Source organism: Asterias rubens, chromosome 13 (genome assembly GCF_902459465.1).
Source record: "Asterias rubens chromosome 13, eAstRub1.3, whole genome shotgun sequence".
Lineage (NCBI taxonomy): Eukaryota > Metazoa > Echinodermata > Asteroidea > Forcipulatida > Asteriidae > Asterias > Asterias rubens.
The window spans coordinates 11,298,955-11,317,422 of NC_047074.1; the positions used below are offsets into that span (position 1 = coordinate 11,298,955).

At 40.3% G+C, this 18,468-nt stretch overlaps 1 protein-coding gene across 3 annotated transcripts; it reads left to right on the forward strand.

The window, feature by feature from the left end:
- Positions 1-4,839: 4,839 nt before the first annotated feature.
- On the forward strand, positions 4,840-15,261 carry LOC117299010 (putative defense protein 1). 3 transcript variants are annotated; one of them, XM_033782418.1, is made up of 8 exons: positions 4,842-4,977; positions 7,025-7,242; positions 9,574-9,731; positions 10,115-10,206; positions 10,646-10,764; positions 12,456-12,506; positions 13,600-13,650; positions 14,175-15,261. In XM_033782418.1, the coding sequence occupies exons 2-8, from the start codon at positions 7,029-7,031 to the stop codon at positions 14,240-14,242; spliced, it is 753 nt and encodes a 250-aa protein (XP_033638309.1). In that variant the 5' UTR covers positions 4,842-4,977; positions 7,025-7,028; the 3' UTR covers positions 14,243-15,261. The 3 variants fall into 3 exon arrangements, with proteins under 3 accessions (XP_033638311.1, XP_033638309.1, XP_033638310.1); XM_033782419.1 differs by having other exon boundaries at positions 7,029-7,242; XM_033782420.1 differs by lacking the exon at positions 13,600-13,650 and having other exon boundaries at positions 4,840-4,977.
- Positions 15,262-18,468: the final 3,207 nt, after the last annotated feature.

The following is an 18,468-nucleotide window of genomic DNA, read 5'->3' on the forward strand; positions in this document are numbered from 1 at the left end:
AAGAGCCTCAGCTTAAATTCTCACACAAAGGTTATGCAAATTTCAACCCGTACCTGGGTGTGTCTTAAAAAAAAACAGCATTTAACAACAGTGTCAAACCACCATGCCGTATAGTAACTCAAGGACATGGCGTAGTTTATCCAGGCCTTTTGAAACCAATACTTTTGTTATTTTAAAATACAAATTTTCTACTTTAAGTCACACAAAGAGTTTTCAAGTTCACGTTCATCCCCTGCTTTTGTAAACTTTATTTTGCGTGTTGGCCAATGTGGGTTTATCTGCTTCAGCAAAAAAAAAAAAAAAAAAATTATGGTTCAATCTTTGAAAGCTGTATATTTTTGTTAAAATTCCTTCGGTAACATTAATTCTGGTTTTACCCTACACCGATGTGTGTTTGCACTGTGTACTCTGTATTTTCCCGAGTTCTGTGGACAAAAACCTATAAAGCATTGCCAAAGGATACAAGGCGCCGAGAAAGAAGTGGGAAAAGACAGAACAAAGATAAAGACGAAAAGCTTCGAAGATGGAAACAGGTGGGTTTTGGATGAGAGCACGTTTGAAGGCTGGGACACTGTTTGAGCTTCTGGTTAGGGTAGGTAAGGAATTCCATAGTCGGGGAGCAGCAATCAAAAATGCTCCGTCACCTGCAATATTGGGTTGAAATAACAAGAAAGGTAAAGAAAACAAAAAACCTCTCGTTTTATAAATTGAAGGTTGCTGGAAGTTTATGAACATTTAATAGAGGTCACCATTAGCTCAAAAATATTACGCCCGTATCACAAACTTGTGATTTTTCTTTGCGTGGGAAAGTTTATCTCACGTTTCTCTTATCCTGGATTTGCCCTTGAAGTTTTCCAAAAACAAAGTCAGTCGGAAACACAAAGGAAGGAACACAATAACCGATTTGGGAGCGAAAGTTCGTTTCACTCACATCCCAGCACGTAGATTGCACAGGCATGCTTGGTGTGTTGGTTCAGTGTTGGCTAATGATAATATATAGTAACAACTAATTTCATGCAACATTTACGACTCTGATATGCAAGGTTAACCCCTGCCCAATGAAATTTTAGTCTGTAAGGTTACGTTTGATGACCTGATTTTAAGCTAAAGTTCGATCTGAATCAGAACCCAGCATGTGACGTTCGGATTATGCTAGGCCATGGTCCAGGGATTAAAGTCAGCCGCTGGCACAATGATTTTATTTCATAAAATGATTTCAATATGTATTTGGTTTGTTTGTCTAATCACTTGCCAGGAAGATTTTGTTTTTCAAAGAACTGTCTTGCTACATAGTCTTCTACCGACAGGATTAGAGTATTGAGTCTTGAGTAGAATGATCCCTATACAGCTCACACATGAAGCTTAACTGGGATGCTAAGCTGGTAATAATAATAATATTTATTCGGGCAATCACATTTACAGGCACATGTACATACATTAAAAATATTTAATGATGACGTCATTGGTCGACGATGCAAGGTGCTTAGAGAAATAAAACAAAAAGGACAAGAAGAACTAGTTACACTGCTACTCATATTTTCGGGAGACTTCTCAGTTCTGAAAATAGCTGTCCTGCTACCTGGGCAGAATGTAAACAAATCGGCAGAGACTATATCTAATAGAGGATTGTCATTATAACACCACTACCATGTAGTGGGTTCTTAATTGGTCTCAACGTTTCGTCCAACTTGGTTTCAGGCATCGTCATGTAGACGTGTTCCCTCAAATACCTCACCATGCCATGCATCGAATCCCATATACAGTGATTTTCATTGAATAAACGTACAGTGACGTAAACTTTCATATTTGTGGGAGGTTTGGTCCGAGGTGATGTCATTGTTTGTCAGTTTTTGATCGTCTGCTTGCAGCTCGTGCATAAGATATGTACATGCGATTGATCGCACCTGTGACTGAGGCCAGTGTGTTTTGTACACCCGAGTGGGCAATTTGTACCTCAGGCGAAGCCGATGGTGCCAGTTGCCCCCAAGGGTGTACAAAACTCATGGATCCCGTGACACAGCGTGCAGCGATTGTTTTGTTATACCAAGGTTATAATAATTTTGTGAACTTCTGGCCAGATCCCCTCAGCTTAAAAATATCTATCTTCTTTTTTTATAGTAATGGATGGTTTAATTGTAAATTGTCTTTTTTTTTTTAAATTGTTATTACCAAATGTGTTCTTGCCAACTGTGATTTGCCATTTCTTTATTTTTTGGCATGTGGCGACTCCTAGTCTCATTAGTAATCATTGCTGTAACTTTAATGACAACGTTATTGGTTTTTCTAAGTGAGCGATTGTTGGGTTTTTTTTTCTTCTATATAATAGTACTGTTTTTCAATGACTTTTTTGTAAACTGTGCATTTCGGCTTTTTAGCCGCTGTATTGCAGTGTTTTAATAAATAAACCATGAATAATAATATTGCAGGAACAAGCAAACATTATGTGCAATAAGAGCGTCATAATAAACAAAGCAATGGGCTCTGAACAGTTCAGTCTTCAACAGTTTTGCTATTGTCATGATTGAGTCAGACTTGCGGATTTCTTGGGGGAGTTTGTTCCGTAGGTGGGGGCCGCTTGAACCAAAGAGCAGACGATGACACGTGTAAAACAAGTATGCTTAACAAAAACAAATGTTGCTTCACTTTTCCGGACGGCACACACAACGCAGAGGAATGTGTATAGATTCACTTAGGGCCAACGTAATTACAACCTCATTCTCTCACTCTGCTCGTATCCGGGTTATTTATCGTACAGGGTAAGGATCAACGCTGTGAATGTTTAAGATGATGTATCCCGGTGTACATCACTTTCATTTTACCCGGCCCAGCCCATGTAACATGATTTTTGAATTATATCACATATATTGGTTTTCAATCTCAGTCTGTCTCTGTGGTATGCGTGTACATGTACGTGTGAATTGTCTGCGAATTTTCTGCGAATTTTGTGCGGGTCTATGGCATTACCCGAAGTGTGACGTCAGTTGTCAGGCTACTTACCTGAGAGTTTATTTAATTTACTCCCATGCAATGACGTCACATTCAGATACTGCTGCCTAAACTTGTTGACAAGTCGTTATATGTCTGTTGCGGTGATAGCGTTCCACCTTTCTCCTTGATTCCCGCGATACACGCAATAATTATTCTCGCGTTAATAGAGAGGTTTCGCAAGCGTATGGGGCAGATACAGTTCTACAGATAATATGATATCCGTTCACGTCAGCCAAGTGCTGGATTTTGTTTCGCAAAACATAGGTAGGCGTCACCTGAGGGCGCTCGCATTCATCATGGGTGTTTCCCGACAAGCATGACTGATAGAGACCCCGTGTTTTATATACTTTCTCATCGTTTGCTTGCAAATGACTAACAATTTGCTAGCCTTGCTCAAGGCAGTCGCATTATTCGCTCCGAAAAGACGCCGCTGTAAGCCCACCCGTATACCCTGTGCGTGGTGCGTGCGATCACACCACATGATCCACCCGTATACACACTGTCACATCGTACGACTACTGTGCACACAAGTCATCCGCACTCGTACCACTAACCGCATGCGGAGGCCGTAAGGCCGACAGCTTTGTCGGGTCTGTAACTTCCGGGTTTAATGTGTTGTATTGAAAAATTTCCAGAAGTGGAATAAATTGGGGGGGGGGGGGGCTCTCGGATATGCTAGTATGCAGTCCATGAATATGTAAATCTTTCGTCAGACCTATCAGACAACACAGGATGTGAGACAAATGAATGATTCATTTTGAAGTCCAATCACGCACGCGTATCATGCTCGCTGAGCGTCCGTGGTGGTGGTGTGTGATGTAGACATGTCTCGTCTTTCGCGGGCATTATGGTAATGAGCTGACCGTGGGAACTCTTCGCTTATTATCGTAATGAGGTCAGTGGCTTCAACACAGACCCTACAAAGCTGTCGGCCTGACGGCCGACGCATGCGGATAGTGTACGGGGGCATCGTGTCGTGCGATGTTACGCACAGTGCATACGGGTGGGTTTTTATACAGCGGCGGTCTTTTTTCGGAGTGAATAATTCGACTGCCTTGAGCAAGGCTAACAATTTGCTATCTCTGTCGATCAAGCACTATTGACCCTTTGCACGCGTATCACGCGCGGCGACCAATGCCACGCTCACCATGTTGGTGGGCAGTTAGGTTTACGTGTATTAACGCCGCGTCGCCTAAAATGCACACTTTAATGCATAACGCGCAGCATAGAGTTATATAATATAAAAACGCACAGTGAAATTGCCCACCAGTATGGCGCATTCAAGACGTTGACGACGTCAGGTGAAATGGGTCAATACTAGTAAAAGCAATTTCGTGAGAAATGTATTTGATCTGGGACAAAAAGACAACGAAAGTCTGCAAAACAGTAGCCGTTTCGTGATGAGCTCGTGTAGCCGTTGCTAACGTGTGTGCAAAATACGATTAGTCACGAACGAACGAACGAACGAACGAACGAACGAACGTTCGAACGAACGAACGAACGAACAAACAAACACACACAAATCAAAGAAATATTATCCTTAAGTCGCGATTGATGACTTGTTCCACGAAAACATACCCTCACCAGCATGTGTTTTTCTTGAGGATGTGTTTTTCTTTTCAAATTAACAAACTAAAAAACGCACGTTTCACACGTGTGAAGTTCCAACAATTGAAAAGCCTTGAACTGTTTCCCAAATCCGGTTTACAGTTTACAGTCTTTTGTAAAGACGTGGGTGTTCGCTGTGAAAAACTTAATTCATACGTAAAACGTAATTTCATAAAAGCTTTTGAAAAGGGGTCCGGGTTGTATTGTTACAAAATGTATAACCCCGAGCTATAAACTGTGGCTCGTATAAAAGCCAGTGTGTGTATACACCTCACTTTCACCGCCAAAGCAACTAGACGATAGGAACACCACCGATACAAGAGTTGGTTGTGAGGATATTATTTTTTTTATAAATACCGAAACAAGATTTGTGCTGTTCAGGTAAGATTTCTTGACTTGTTTTAAAGCCATTACACACTTTCGGTAAACAGTATTGTCCAAGGCTCACACTTCGTGTATCACAACTAATACATGTATATACAATAACAAACCTTCGAAAATTTAGGCTCAATCGGTCATCGAAGTCGGGAGAAAATAATGGGAAAACCTGCTCTTGTTTCGCCGTGTCATGACATGTGTTTTAAATAAATCCGTAATTCTCGCTATCGAGAGTTGACATTGTTTCAATGTTTTCTCAAAAAGTATAGAATTTCATGGAATAATATTTCAATAGAAGTCTTTCACCATTACATTCTGTAAACCCTGTAAATTATTTGTAAATCTGTGAACTTTTTGTTTCTGTACCGAAAGTGTATGATGGCTTTAAACGGTTTGTTGTACCTTTTGTAGATAACGTTTTTGGCCATGACATGAATCCGCGAGAATGAACACGTTACTCATAGATGTTTTTTTCAGCTTCATTATTTAGTCTTGAAGTTTATTTGTAAAAAGGAAAACCACGGAGCAATGTTTCCAGGAGAGTTGCGAGAGTCGAGTTTTGTACATACTAAAATAATTTTCGCTGTAATGATCAGCTAAATGTTTTGTATTCGTTTATCAGAACAATTAGCACCTCGGCAGGTACGATTTAAAGGGAAGCTTATAGAAGTGGACTATTATGGCGTTGTCAGCCTACCGGGATACTAGTACACAAACTTCAAATAAAACAGGCTTGTGAGACTTCTTATTGGAGAACACAATAGCTTTATTTCATAACTTAAATTACGAAACTGAGGTAAATTAAAGACGGTGACTCCAACCTCCCAGACCAGGCTAACGGCTACTGGCGATCATAGGCCGCGCCCTGGTATAAGTGCTATAACCCGTACTTAATTAGTATTCATAATATTACTACGCCATCATACGAAAAGTAGTCCCATAACAGGACACCATTTGAAATTACTCAAAATAATTATTATCATAAAACCTTTCTTGATTACAAGCAATGGGGAGAGGTTGATAGTATAAATTGTTGTGAGAGACAGCTCCCTCTGAAGTGACGTAGTTTTCGAGAAAGAAGTAATTTCCCACGAATTTGATTTAGATACCTCAGATTTAGAATTTTGCGCCCTCGAAATCAAGCATTTGAAAGCACACAAGTTCGTGTGACAAGGTTTTTTTTCTTTTTTTTCCATTATTATCTCTCAACTTCAGCGATCAATTGAGCTCAAATTTTCACAGGTGTATTATTTTATACATACGTGTATGTTGAGATGCACCAAGTGAGAAGACTGGAGTGGATTTCACAAAGAGTTAAGACTTTAATACTTATCTCTAGTTAGGACGCATTTTCTAGTCCTAACTTAGGACTAGCCGTACGTTTTTCATAAGACTAGTCCTAAGTTAGGACTAGTCCTAACTCTTTTCGAAATCGATCCCTGGTCTTTGACAATCACCAATAGTGTCCATTAGAGCTGCCGAGGGGCTTGAGAGAAAGGACCTGCCAGTTTCAAATTTTCTTTTAAATAACTACACAACATGTAGATAAACTCCGCTGATTTTGTTCGTGTTAGATTAATATGGAAAGTCACTCTTTTATATATTGTAGTGTTTTCTGAGTGTGTGGGTAAACTCACTACGTTGGCAAACAGTGTTGAGTGACAGACTAGTCTGTATGGACCCATTTATATTGTGCACAAAAGAAATTCGTTTGTGTGCACAAACACTTGATCATTTTGAATGGTCAGTGGTCAATGGTTTTGATAGTGGTTCGTGAACATTAATGTGTAAATTTTCAGAATGCTTCACTCTTTAGTGTGTGGATCCACTGAACATCTACACATCTGTTCGGACCATTCATAACCAGAATATTGTGCCCCACAAACGCAGTTACCCGTCATACAATCTGCTCATCCGATCGTGCCCAGTGGGTCCCGCTTGTACATTTCTTCCCCTGACTGCTCATCGGAGGGTTAAGAAAGGTTCAAGGAGCAAACAGTAATCTGGTGTACAATATTCAATTATTTCAATAATTACAATTCCTGTCTAGCAAGATGCGAACTGCAATGCTGTCGATGTTGATCTTCGTCCCCGCACTGGTGTTCGGATACGGTGCTGGACCCCCTGTATCGACGTTCCCCGACCTGTGCACCGACATGATCCCAGTGGGTCACAATGGCGGAGTGAGTACAGCCAACGACACGGACACCCCACCGTACACGATTACCACCAACAGTGACAAGTACACGGCGGGCGGGTCACTAACAGGTAGGTATTGTGAATAATAATGTTCTGGGCCCAATTTCATAGAGCTGCTTAAGCAAACATTTTGCTTAGGCAAAAAAAATCCTTGCTTAGTAAAATCAGATAACCGGCCAAGACTCCACTCATTTGGTATGCTAAGATAAACAACAGCTAAATACCAGTCACAAGCAATTTATATTGCATGCAACTTTTGCCAAAAACATGTGTAAAATAAGCGAGCTATTTTCGTGCTTAAGCAACATTTTTTCTTAAGCAGCTCTATGAAATTGGCCCCTGCTCCCAAGCTGCTACTATGTATCTAATACATCGCTCTAACTTCTGTTTCGGTCGCCCTCTTTTGCTGGTTAAGTTTTGCTGAGTCCAGTTGGTTGATTGGCATGCACACCTGGGCCAATTTCTAACAATTCCCTAAAGTCTATTAGCACAAAAAACACCTTGCTATACAGACATTGCTACATGTCAAAAGCCCATGAAGTTTCAAGTGACTGGTACAGCCCGGTTCATACTTCCTGCGAATGCGATGCGAAGCGAATTTGACGTGAATGTGACGTCACACCCTCCTTTCGTAGCGATTCATCGCAAGGGAGTGGAGCAGGGTTCAACTGCTGCGAATTGTTCGTTGCGAACTTGCGACGTCAAGGCTCGCTTCGCATTCGCATTCGCAGGAAGTATGAACCGGGCTTACCCCACCCATTTTTTGCTTTATAGCGTATGTGGGGTATCGTGGCCGAGCTAGCCTTGCTCAAGGCAGTCGAATTAATTCACTCCGAAAAAAGACCGCCGCTGTATAAAAACCCACCCATATTCACTGTGCGTAAAATATGTGTAACCACATCGCACGACACGATGCCCCCGTACACAATCCGCATACGGCCTGACGGCCTCCGCATGCGGTTAGTGGTTACGAGTGCGGGTGACTTGTTTGCACAGTAGTTGTACGGTGTGACAGTGTGTATATGGGTGGGTCGTGCGGTGTGATTACACGCACCACGCACAGTGTATACGAATGGGTTACAGCGGCATCTTTTCGGAGCGAAATGCGACTGCCTTGAGCAAGGCTATGACCGAGCGGATAAGAGCACCGACTTCAAGCTCGGGTGGTTCTGTTCAGCGGAGTATGGGTTCGAATCCCGGTTGTGACACTTGTGTCCCTGAGCAAGACACTTCACTATAATTGCTTTGCTTCTCTCCACCCGGGGGTAAATGGGTACCTGTGAGGACACACAGTTGGTTCTTGTGATTGATAAGCCTTGATTGCGCTACATATATGGCGGCACAGGCTGTATACTCCCCAGGGAGCTGAGATGGTTTAAGGAATGACGTAAGGCCCAGTGACCAGGGGTAGAAAAACGGATACAGTTTTGCAGACTTTTAGTTGTCTTTTTGTTACAGGTCAAAAACATTTTCCACTGAATTGCCTTTTCGGGTATTGTGCTTGATATAGATACTAGACATTAGTCATTAGCAAGCAAACGGATGAGAAAATGCAGTGTATAAACAATGTGGTCTCTGTACAGGACGGATAGGTCATGCTTGTCGGAGAAAACACCTCACGATGCATGCGAGCGCACGCAGGTGACACATACCTAGATCTTGCGAAACAAAATCCAACACGCGGCTGACGTGAACGGATTCTGTAGCCGCACGCTTGCGAAACCTCTCTATTACTACATGCGACCACACACCAGACCGATACGTGACAATCAAGCAACTCCCCTATTATAATCAGAGTTCAAGCGCATTCAACGTGACTCCAAAAGTTATTTTAAAAATCGGGTGTTTACCCTTCCTCCATGATCTGATGCTGTGTCATTGTAACGCTACGTCTATATTAATTGGTGAGTTGGAGACCGCTCTCGTGTCACATCAGGCCCAAAGGGGAGTTTGTAGAATGTGCAAACACCCATAGACCTTCATTGTGTTTCCAGACAGACAGAAAGAGTTCTTTCACACACAGTATTTGACAATATAAACTCAAAGATACGTCTGGCAGCGAACAGCTAGTTCAAAGCGAGTTCTATCGAGTTATTCACGGGCCTCGAATTGTGACGTCAGTGGTTTCCGGCTGGTATAGCTTTACAATAGACCCTTCCCAAGAAATATGTAAATTGCACATAGCGCCCGCGCAGTAACATTTTGGTTGGCAAAATGAGGGAACATCGCGCTGTTTTGTACAATGGCTGCGTGACGCAGACGCGATTGCGCGTCTGCTTAGTGCACAACTCTATGGCGTTTGCCAACCAACAGGGTCTGTACGCATGCGTGAATGTGATTAGCATAATTTCACGGGAAGGGTCCATTAACACGTACGCATGTGTGTTTCTCTCCCCGCAGTGACTATATCCGCAAGAAGTGAGCCGACATTCTTTGAGGGATTTTTCATCCAGGCACGGCGTACTGACATGGATCTAGGAGACACCAATGTGTCGATCGGAGAGTTTGCTTACCCACCGCTGAAAACACAGCTTATTCAGTGCCACAACGTCAGCAATGTGAGTTTGAAATGCCCCTGGTGTGGTTTGTGTCCTTGCAATTTGACGTTACATTTCTTACTTTCAAGCCATGCACTTTTAACGTGTTGATATTGTTGTTGTCGCTGTTGCTGCTGCTGTTGCTGCTGCTGTTGCTGCTGCTGTCGCTGTCGCTGTCGCCGCCGCTGTCGCCGCCGCTGTCGCCGCCGCTGTCGCTGTCTCTGTCGCTGTCTCTGTCGCTGTCTCTGTCGCTGTCTCTGTCGCTGTCGCTGCCGCTGCCGCTGCCGCTGCTACTCTTGCTGCTGCTGCTGCTGGCGTGGTAGTGGTATTACTGTTCATTTTCGATTAAAAAAATTGCTTTGCTTGAATTATACTTATTGATGTTTTTTTTTTACGAATTTCAGTCGGCGTGGGCCCATTCCGACGACCCTCATTGGAAGACAGTCTCTGCTGTGTGGAACGCACCTGCTCAAAATGAAGGACCTATCGAGTTTAAGTAAGGACATGTGTTGTTTGACCACAAGCATTTAAACTGTATAAGTCATTGGCTTCTGACATAGAGCTAAAGGAAAAATGGGTTTAAAAAAAAAAAAAATATTCATTGTAAAAAAAATATTCAACACAATGTATACTCCAATAAAAAGTCGAGATGGTTTAAGGAAGGCCCAGTGACCAGGGGTAATAATGTTGGAAGCGCTTTGAGACGCCCCTGGGTGTGAAAAGCGCTTATATATAAAAACAGGTTATTACTATAGATTATTGTTAAAAAAAGACAATCCATTTTAGAGAAGTAAGCACTGTTAGAGATATAGAACGGGTTAATGCCTACTAACATTATAATACATAGGCATCCAGCCCTACCTTTCCTTCAATTTGCCATTCATTTGAATTGCATCTAGTAATTTCTCTAAACATATTAATTGTTCCGCTCAAAGGGCAACCATCGTAACAGGAGAGCCTAGCGAGAACTGGTTCTACCTCGATGTCAAATCTGCTCAAATAAGTTTCATGGCTGGAGACGCCGTCACAGTGTCACCACCTACAACTCAGCCTGGTAAGTGCATCCCCTCTTGGTGGTATTTTGATTTGTCGTTTGAGTTGACTGACTGGAAATTGTCTCTCAAATGAAAACATTCCTTCACATGTGCTTGGCTACGGCACTCCATTTGTATTTTTTTTTGTTAGGGGTGGGACTTTTCAGACTGTAATGAAGACAGAGGGGAAACTTTGAAATGCCGTGAAAGAAGGCTGACAAGGTGAAAGCCATTGTTCTCGGTGATGTGTGCATGCTCAGAACTATATTGATAATGACAATTTACCTGGCAACTGCTGCCACCTGGCGCTAAAATTTTTCCCGTTGCTGATATTTGATTCAGATATCGAGAAATAATGCTCTGTTGTTTAACTTTCCTACAACTGCTGTGGGTATCACACAAGCCCATTGAAACATATCAGTCTAGGGGTTGTAACAAGTTACAGTATCACCAACTCAACAAAATGTTGATTCTTCCTCAGACATAAACTAGACTGGAGTTTTAAAGGCAGTGGACACTATTGGTAATTACTCAACATAATTATTGGCATAAAACCTTTCTTGGTGACGAGTAATTGGGAGGAGGTTGATGGTATAAAACATTGTGAGAAACGGCTCCCTCTGAAGAGCCATAGTTTTCGAGAAAGAAGTAATTTTCCACGAATTTGATTTCGAGACCTCAGATTTAGACTTAGAGGTCTCGAAATCAACCATTTAAATGCACACAACTTCGTGTGACAATGGTGTTTTTTTTCTTTTATTATTATCTCGCAAGTTTGACGACCAATTGAGCTCAAATTTTCACACGTTTCTTATTTTATGCATATGTTGAGATACACCAGCTGTGAAGACTAGACTTTGACAATTACCAATAGTGTCCACGGCCTTTAAACTAGAATGGAGTTTTAAAATGTCCCCGAGGTAGTTGTCAATGAGTAGCAGTCATCTACAATGATAATAGAGGCTGTTGTTTTTATGTCATTCATGTCTGACCTTTATTTGCCAAGTCGATGTTTGAGTAACAGCCTGAAGAAAAAAAACGTCTCTGAATTTGATAAGAACTCCAAATTGTGTAAGAACTGGACCAAATTGCATGGAGCTGTTAAGCGCAAAAAGTTGACTCAGCAAATCGTGCTTACCAAAACAGGGTTACCAGGCGAGCGAACATAACATATCACATGTCAAATGTTCGACTGGTATCCTGCTCAATTCTGCTCAGCACAAAATTATTAAGTTATATTCCCTGCTTCAGCAGCTCCATGAAATTGGACCCTTCATTGTAGAAAAACAAGTGTTTAGGTTCTGTAACAGATTTCGAACGCGTCATAGGGTTTAGGTTAAACACTTAACAGTGAATAGGGCCCATGAGTTGTGTGGTAAAGCAGTGGTTTTAATATCAAACTTAAACACTGGTGTTTAGCAAACGTTGATGTACTGAGAACCTTTTAAACGCTTCGTAAACACAATGCAAACGGCTGATGCGTCAAACTAAACGCGTCATAGTAAAAACTGTAAACATTTGGCGCGTTTAGTCTGACGCATCAGCCGTTAATATTGTGTTAAGGAAGCGTTTAAAAGGTCCTCAGTTGACGTTTCGATTTGTAGGCCCTGACTGTCTTCAGTAGTAGTTCTCTAAAAGACAACCAGGATGCTAAACTTCCCCATTTACGTTTAACATAAGTGTTTTTATTATTTTAATCTGCTCCGAACAGGAGTTACTGGTGACAACACACCGTACCCAGAGCCTACAACCACAGATGGTGGTAAGTATATTTTTGGGGTATTCTTTGGTTATTTTTTTTCTTCATGCAGAAACCAAGTATTGTTGGTGCTGTGATGGGTTGTGGTTGAGCAGGAAGATACTTTGGTACAACAAACTTGTCGATCGAGATGATCCGGTTTGTTTTTGTTCCTTTTGCTATTATGAAAAAGGGTGTTGTTTGTGTTTAAAGTGGTGGCTTTGTATGACAATGGCTAGCTATACGTAATGACCAAAATGTAGAATACAATTACCAATAGTGTCCACGGCCTTTAAACTAGAATGGAGTTTTAAAATGTCCCCGAGGTAGTTGTCAATGAGTAGCAGTCATCTACAATGATAATAGAGGCTGTTGTTTTTATTTCATTCATGTCTGACCTTTATTTGCCAAGTCGATGTTTGAGTTACAGCCTGAAGAAAAAAAACGTCTCTGAATTTGATAAGAACTCCAAATTGTGTAAGAACTGGACCAAATTGCATGGAGCTGTTAAGCGCAAAAAGTTGACTCAGCAAATCGTGCTTACCAAAACAGGGTTACCAGGCGAGCGAACATAACATATCACATGTCAAATGTTCGACTGGTATCCTGCTCAATTCTGCTCAGCACAAAATTATTAAGTTATATTCCCTGCTTCAGCAGCTCCATGAAATTGGACCCTTCATTGTAGAAAAACAAGTGTTTAGGTTCTGTAACAGATTTCGAACGCGTCATAGGGTTTAGGTTAAACACTTAACAGTGAATAGGGCCCATGAGTTGTGTGGTAAAGCAGTGGTTTTAATATCAAACTTAAACACTGGTGTTTAGCAAACGTTGATGTACTGAGAACCTTTTAAACGCTTCGTAAACACAATGCAAACGGCTGATGCGTCAAACTAAACGCGTCATAGTAAAAACTGTAAACATTTGGCGCGTTTAGTCTGACGCATCAGCCGTTAATATTGTGTTAAGGAAGCGTTTAAAAGGTCCTCAGTTGACGTTTCGATTTGTAGGCCCTGACTGTCTTCAGTAGTAGTTCTCTAAAAGACAACCAGGATGCTAAATTTCCCCATTTACGTTTAACATAAGTGTTTTTATTATTTTAATCTGCTCCGAACAGGAGTTACTGGTGACAACACACCGTACCCAGAGCCTACAACCACAGATGGTGGTAAGTATATTTTTGGGGTATTCTTTGGTTATTTTTTTTCTTCATGCAGAAACCAAGTATTGTTGGTGCTGTGATGGGTTGTGGTTGAGCAGGAAGATACTTTGGTACAACAAACTTGTCGATCGAGATGATCCGGTTTGTTTTTGTTCCTTTTGCTATTATGAAAAAGGGTGTTGTTTGTGTTTAAAGTGGTGGCTTTGTATGACAATGGCTAGCTATACGTAATGACCAAAATGTCATTCAGTGAAAAATCCATATAAATTTAAAAAAGAAAAACGGTCAAAAATTATTTTTTAATTTTTTTATTAGGAAAACTAATGTATCCCTTGATCAATAAAACCTGCTTACCAAGAGCTCCAAAATATGCAAAAGCATTTAACGGAATCCTGCACTTTTGACCTTAGTGCTGGGCATGCAGCAGACATATTACAAGGTACACGCTTGCACTGGTTGGGTAAATGTACTATTTAACTACCCATGTGTTTCTTCTAATTAACTTTTCTATTTTTCTGTGTCCTTTTCAGGCTGTTCTCTAAGCGCTTCAGCTATTCTTAGTGTGATCACCATGTTGTGTGGTTTAGCTCTTGCATAGCATGGAACTTCATGGTTGACGTTTGCTAAAATGTTATTGACGATCCAGCAGCAATCTTCATTTGTTTGTTTAAATACTAAAAACACTAATAGTAAGTTTATTTTTATAAGACAATTGAAAGCATAAAATGCATTAAGAACTTAAAGGAGGCCAGCCGCCCCTATACAAAAATAGACAGCAAAGTCTACTCGATGACGTTTTCAAATGAAACGATCACCTGCACTTGTTTTTAACCCTCCAACTATTATAGCAAACAATGCAAACACTTTAGACGGCTAGTAACTATATGAAGGGCTAATGGTAAGCAAAGGCTTGGAAGGGGCCCAGACTTGGTGGAAAGACGGTGTTCTGGGTGCACGGCAAAGTGCAGAGTCGGAGGCACTCGTCGGAGAGGTGGCTCGTGGGGGCCAGCGGCGCTCCGTCCCCCACGAGTGTTACACTCGTTGGAGAGGTGGCTCTTGGGGGCCAGCGGCGCTCCGTCCCCCACGAGTGTTAGAGGCTTGGCAACAAATACAAACATTTAAGTTTGCAATAACCAATCAACTAGTCCTAAACAATACATAACTTATAAAGATAAAACGATGATTTCAATTACAAAATTTGATTAACAAAGCTGAACTTAACCCTTGCAGATGGGTCAAAAGTTGGCTAAAACTTGATACAAAATGAACAAAATGCATTATCCTTTCACAACGGAGATAATTATCTAAAGCAAGGGGAAATAGAGCGAGTTCAAAGGTCGTATAGAAGCAAACTTCAAATCTTATTGAAAAAAAAAAATGTTTTGCTTATTACAAAGACCGAGGATGCACTTGGAATTCTCGACATTCATATTTGCAGATGTTGAAAGTGTTGTTGAGATAAGCTTAAATTAAACTTCCCGTCGATGGTTAAGGTTTCTTAGTAGTTATTTATAGTACAGATGCATTTACCTTCATCCTATGAAAAATGCCTAATGAGTAATAATTAAAGCATTATGAGGTTAGGTAATAAATCACCGACTTTGGTTGTTTCCCTTACATACATTGGACACTATTGGTTATTGTCTAAGACCAGTCATTGCTTTCTGCTACTAGAGCTTCTTCCATTTTTTATGGCCACAGATCTTTTTCTTACGCCGCACCGTTTCTTTGGAATAGTCTTCCTGTGCATATTCGCCAAGCTAATACTTTACAATGTTTTAAGTCCTTGTTGAAAACTCATTTGTTTAAAGCTTCTTTTTTGTAACTTGCCTATTTGTATCTTGTATCTTTCTCTAATTGTTTATTTTGTTGTTTCTTTAATGCGCTTAGAGGCTTTTGCATTAGGCGCTTTACAAATGTCTTATTATTATTATTATTATTATTATTATTATTATTATTATTATTATTATTCTTGGTGTATCTCAACATATGCATAAAATAACAGACCTGTGGAAATTTGAACTCAATCGATTGTGAGATAATAGTTGAAAAAAAAACCAAAAAAAAAAAACACTATGTCACACGAAGTTTTGTGCTTTCATATGCTTGATTTCGAGACCTGACATTCCAAACCTGAGGTCTCGAAATCAAATTTTGTGAAAAATTGCTTCTTTTGGAAAACTACGTCACTTCAGAGGGAGCCGTTTCTCACATTGTTTTATACTATCAACAACTCCCAATTACTTATTACCAATAAAAGGAACACGTTGCCTTGGATCGGACGAGTTGGTCTATGAAAAGCGTTTGTAACCGTTTTTTATAAAATGCGTATGGTTGAAAAGATGTTTTAAAAGTAGAATACAATGATCCACACAAGTTTGCCTCGAAATTGCGTGGTTTTCCTTTTACTGTGCAACCTAACACGGTCGGCCATTTATGGGAGTCAAAATTTGACTCCCATAATTAAATGGCCGACCGTGTTATTCGACGAGGTAAAAGGAAAACCGTGCAATTTCGAGGCATGTTTGTGTGGATCATTGTATTCTACTTTTACAACATCTTTCTAATCATATGCATTTTATACCAAACGGTTACAAACACTTTTCAAAGACCAACTCGACCGATCCAAGGCAATGTGTTCCTTTAAGGTTTTATGCTAATGAATATTTTGAGTAATTACCAATAGTGTCCAGAGCGTTTAACTGTGTTGTTTAGTAAAACCTTGTTAAGTGTGCGTGTTTTTTATTATTATTATTATTATTATTATTTTTTTAACACTTGAGCTCTCTCGCCAACCTCTTCAATCCGTCCACCCTGTTGGATAGCACTAGATTCTTCCGTTTGATTTATCTTTTTATTTGAATGTATTTGAATTGTTCATTCATTGTAAAACAATTACTGTCAGGGACAATGGCAGCATATACAAGTAGTAACACAAACTAGTAAAAAAGGAGAAATTGCAATTGTTTATGGTTTTATCCAATGATAACACAAAAATGTAATTGGCTGGTCTAGTAAGTAAATAAATAAGAGGCGGCATATTATAATTACCTAGTTTCCTCCCTCTCCCCCCCCCCCATGACAAAAAGAGGGGCGTGCGCCCCCCCCCGGATCCGCGCTTGCCAGACGCATGGCTCAAACTTGTCGGATATCGGGTATGGGGAACTTTTACAGCTCTGTATTATAACCATTGATACCAGAGAAGCAATGCTAAAAAATAATATAAAAAAACTGTCTCGGTTTACAAAACCTCTTTTCCATTGAATCGTCATCAGTTGAAGTGGGTGCAGCCTAATAGGGATATCTGATTGAGATTAAAGCCTTACTTGTGTTAATCAAGGACAGTCCAACCAACCAAAACGGCACCTAAAATCTACAATAGTGAAATTCAAAGCGTTCATCAGATCGAGAAAAAAAACCTTGTAACTTTGCCTCGTGACAGGTCAAGGTAAACCAGTTCTGATAGTAAAAGAAATTTCAATAAGTGTCACAATAGTACGATTAGCTGGGTTAATTCAGTGCTATATAAACTCTGATATAACGACTCTTAGGTGACTAACGTCAGCAGTCATTTTGGGAAGGACAGTGTGACAAGAGCAAAGGAAGAAAGTAAGTTGTATTAATATCCTTTTTCCGTCTACTCAGAAAAGTATTTTTAGTGTTGTTTGTGTGGATTTCGTGAAACTGCGTCATCGGGTATTTTGGAGCTCCTGGTGGGATTCATTGGTAAAGAGTGAGTTGTTTGGCTGGCAAAAAAAAAAACATTCGTTTTCTAAGTAAAACATAAATTGTTTGATTTGGATTTATTGTTTGATCATTGTTATATAGTTGCCATTAATGACCTTGTTCTGATCAGACAAGTTGTTTTGGCCTTTTCGAAACCCCTGTTTCAGTTTGAGCTCAATGGTTTAGACTACATCAACCTCTTTGAATGCCCCACGTCCGACAGAGCATGTTTTACAATTTCCATTAGCTTTAGCAAAAGCCCAGGCAACAAAATATGTTTCGAAAAGATCCGTTTAAGGGTTATAGGGTAATTTTTGTGTGACACAAAATAAACACTAAAGTACATAAATGTATGTAAAACTTTCACGTTTTAAAGAAAATGACAGTATAGAAACTTAAAATATAACGGCCCTGCATACGCCAACATTTTACTGACATGTTAATAAAGCCACTGGACAGTCACATTTGGTAATTGTCGACGACCAGTATTCTCGCTTGGTGTATCTCAACATAATATGCATAAAATAGCAAACCTTTGAAACTTGATCTTGGTCGTCGAAGTTGCAACATAATAATGAAAGAGAAAAAAACACCCTTGCCGCAAGAAGTTGTTTGCTTTCACATGCTTATAGACCTGATTTTGAGTATTCACCAATAGTGTCCACTGCTTTTAAGGGTAGTTCAAAAACAAAATCAGCGGAATTGATCCACACATTTTGTTGTTATTAAAAATGTATAGAGCTGGTCCTTCCGCCTGCGCCCCTCGGCTGCTTTAAAGGTTAAGTAAATAATTTGAATGCTTCATGATTTTTGTATATTTGGTTTGTGGTAACACCATGTGTGTATCTACTTGCCAGGTAGAGTTGTTCTTAGGGAACTGTCTTGCTTTATTCTACTCCACGGCAGTAGAATAAAGCAAGACAGTTCCCTAAAAACAACTCTACCTGGCAGGTAGATACACACATGGTGTTACCGCAAACCAAATATACATTGATACCTCACCATGCAATGCCTCAAATCCTATATTCATGATTTTTGTTGTTGAAGAAGAAATATGTATTCCTGGGAATCAATCGGCACTGAAGTGAAAGATATGAA

Coding starts and splice junctions, on each gene's coding strand:
- LOC117299010 (XM_033782418.1), top strand. CDS start 7,029: ATGCGAACTGCAATGCTGTCGATGTTGATCTTCGTCCCCGCACTGGTG. Junction 7,243..9,573: donor GGCGGGCGGGTCACTAACAG/GTAGGTATTGTG, acceptor CTCTCCCCGCAG/TGACTATATCCGCAAGAAGT. Junction 9,732..10,114: donor AGTGCCACAACGTCAGCAAT/GTGAGTTTGAAA, acceptor TACGAATTTCAG/TCGGCGTGGGCCCATTCCGA.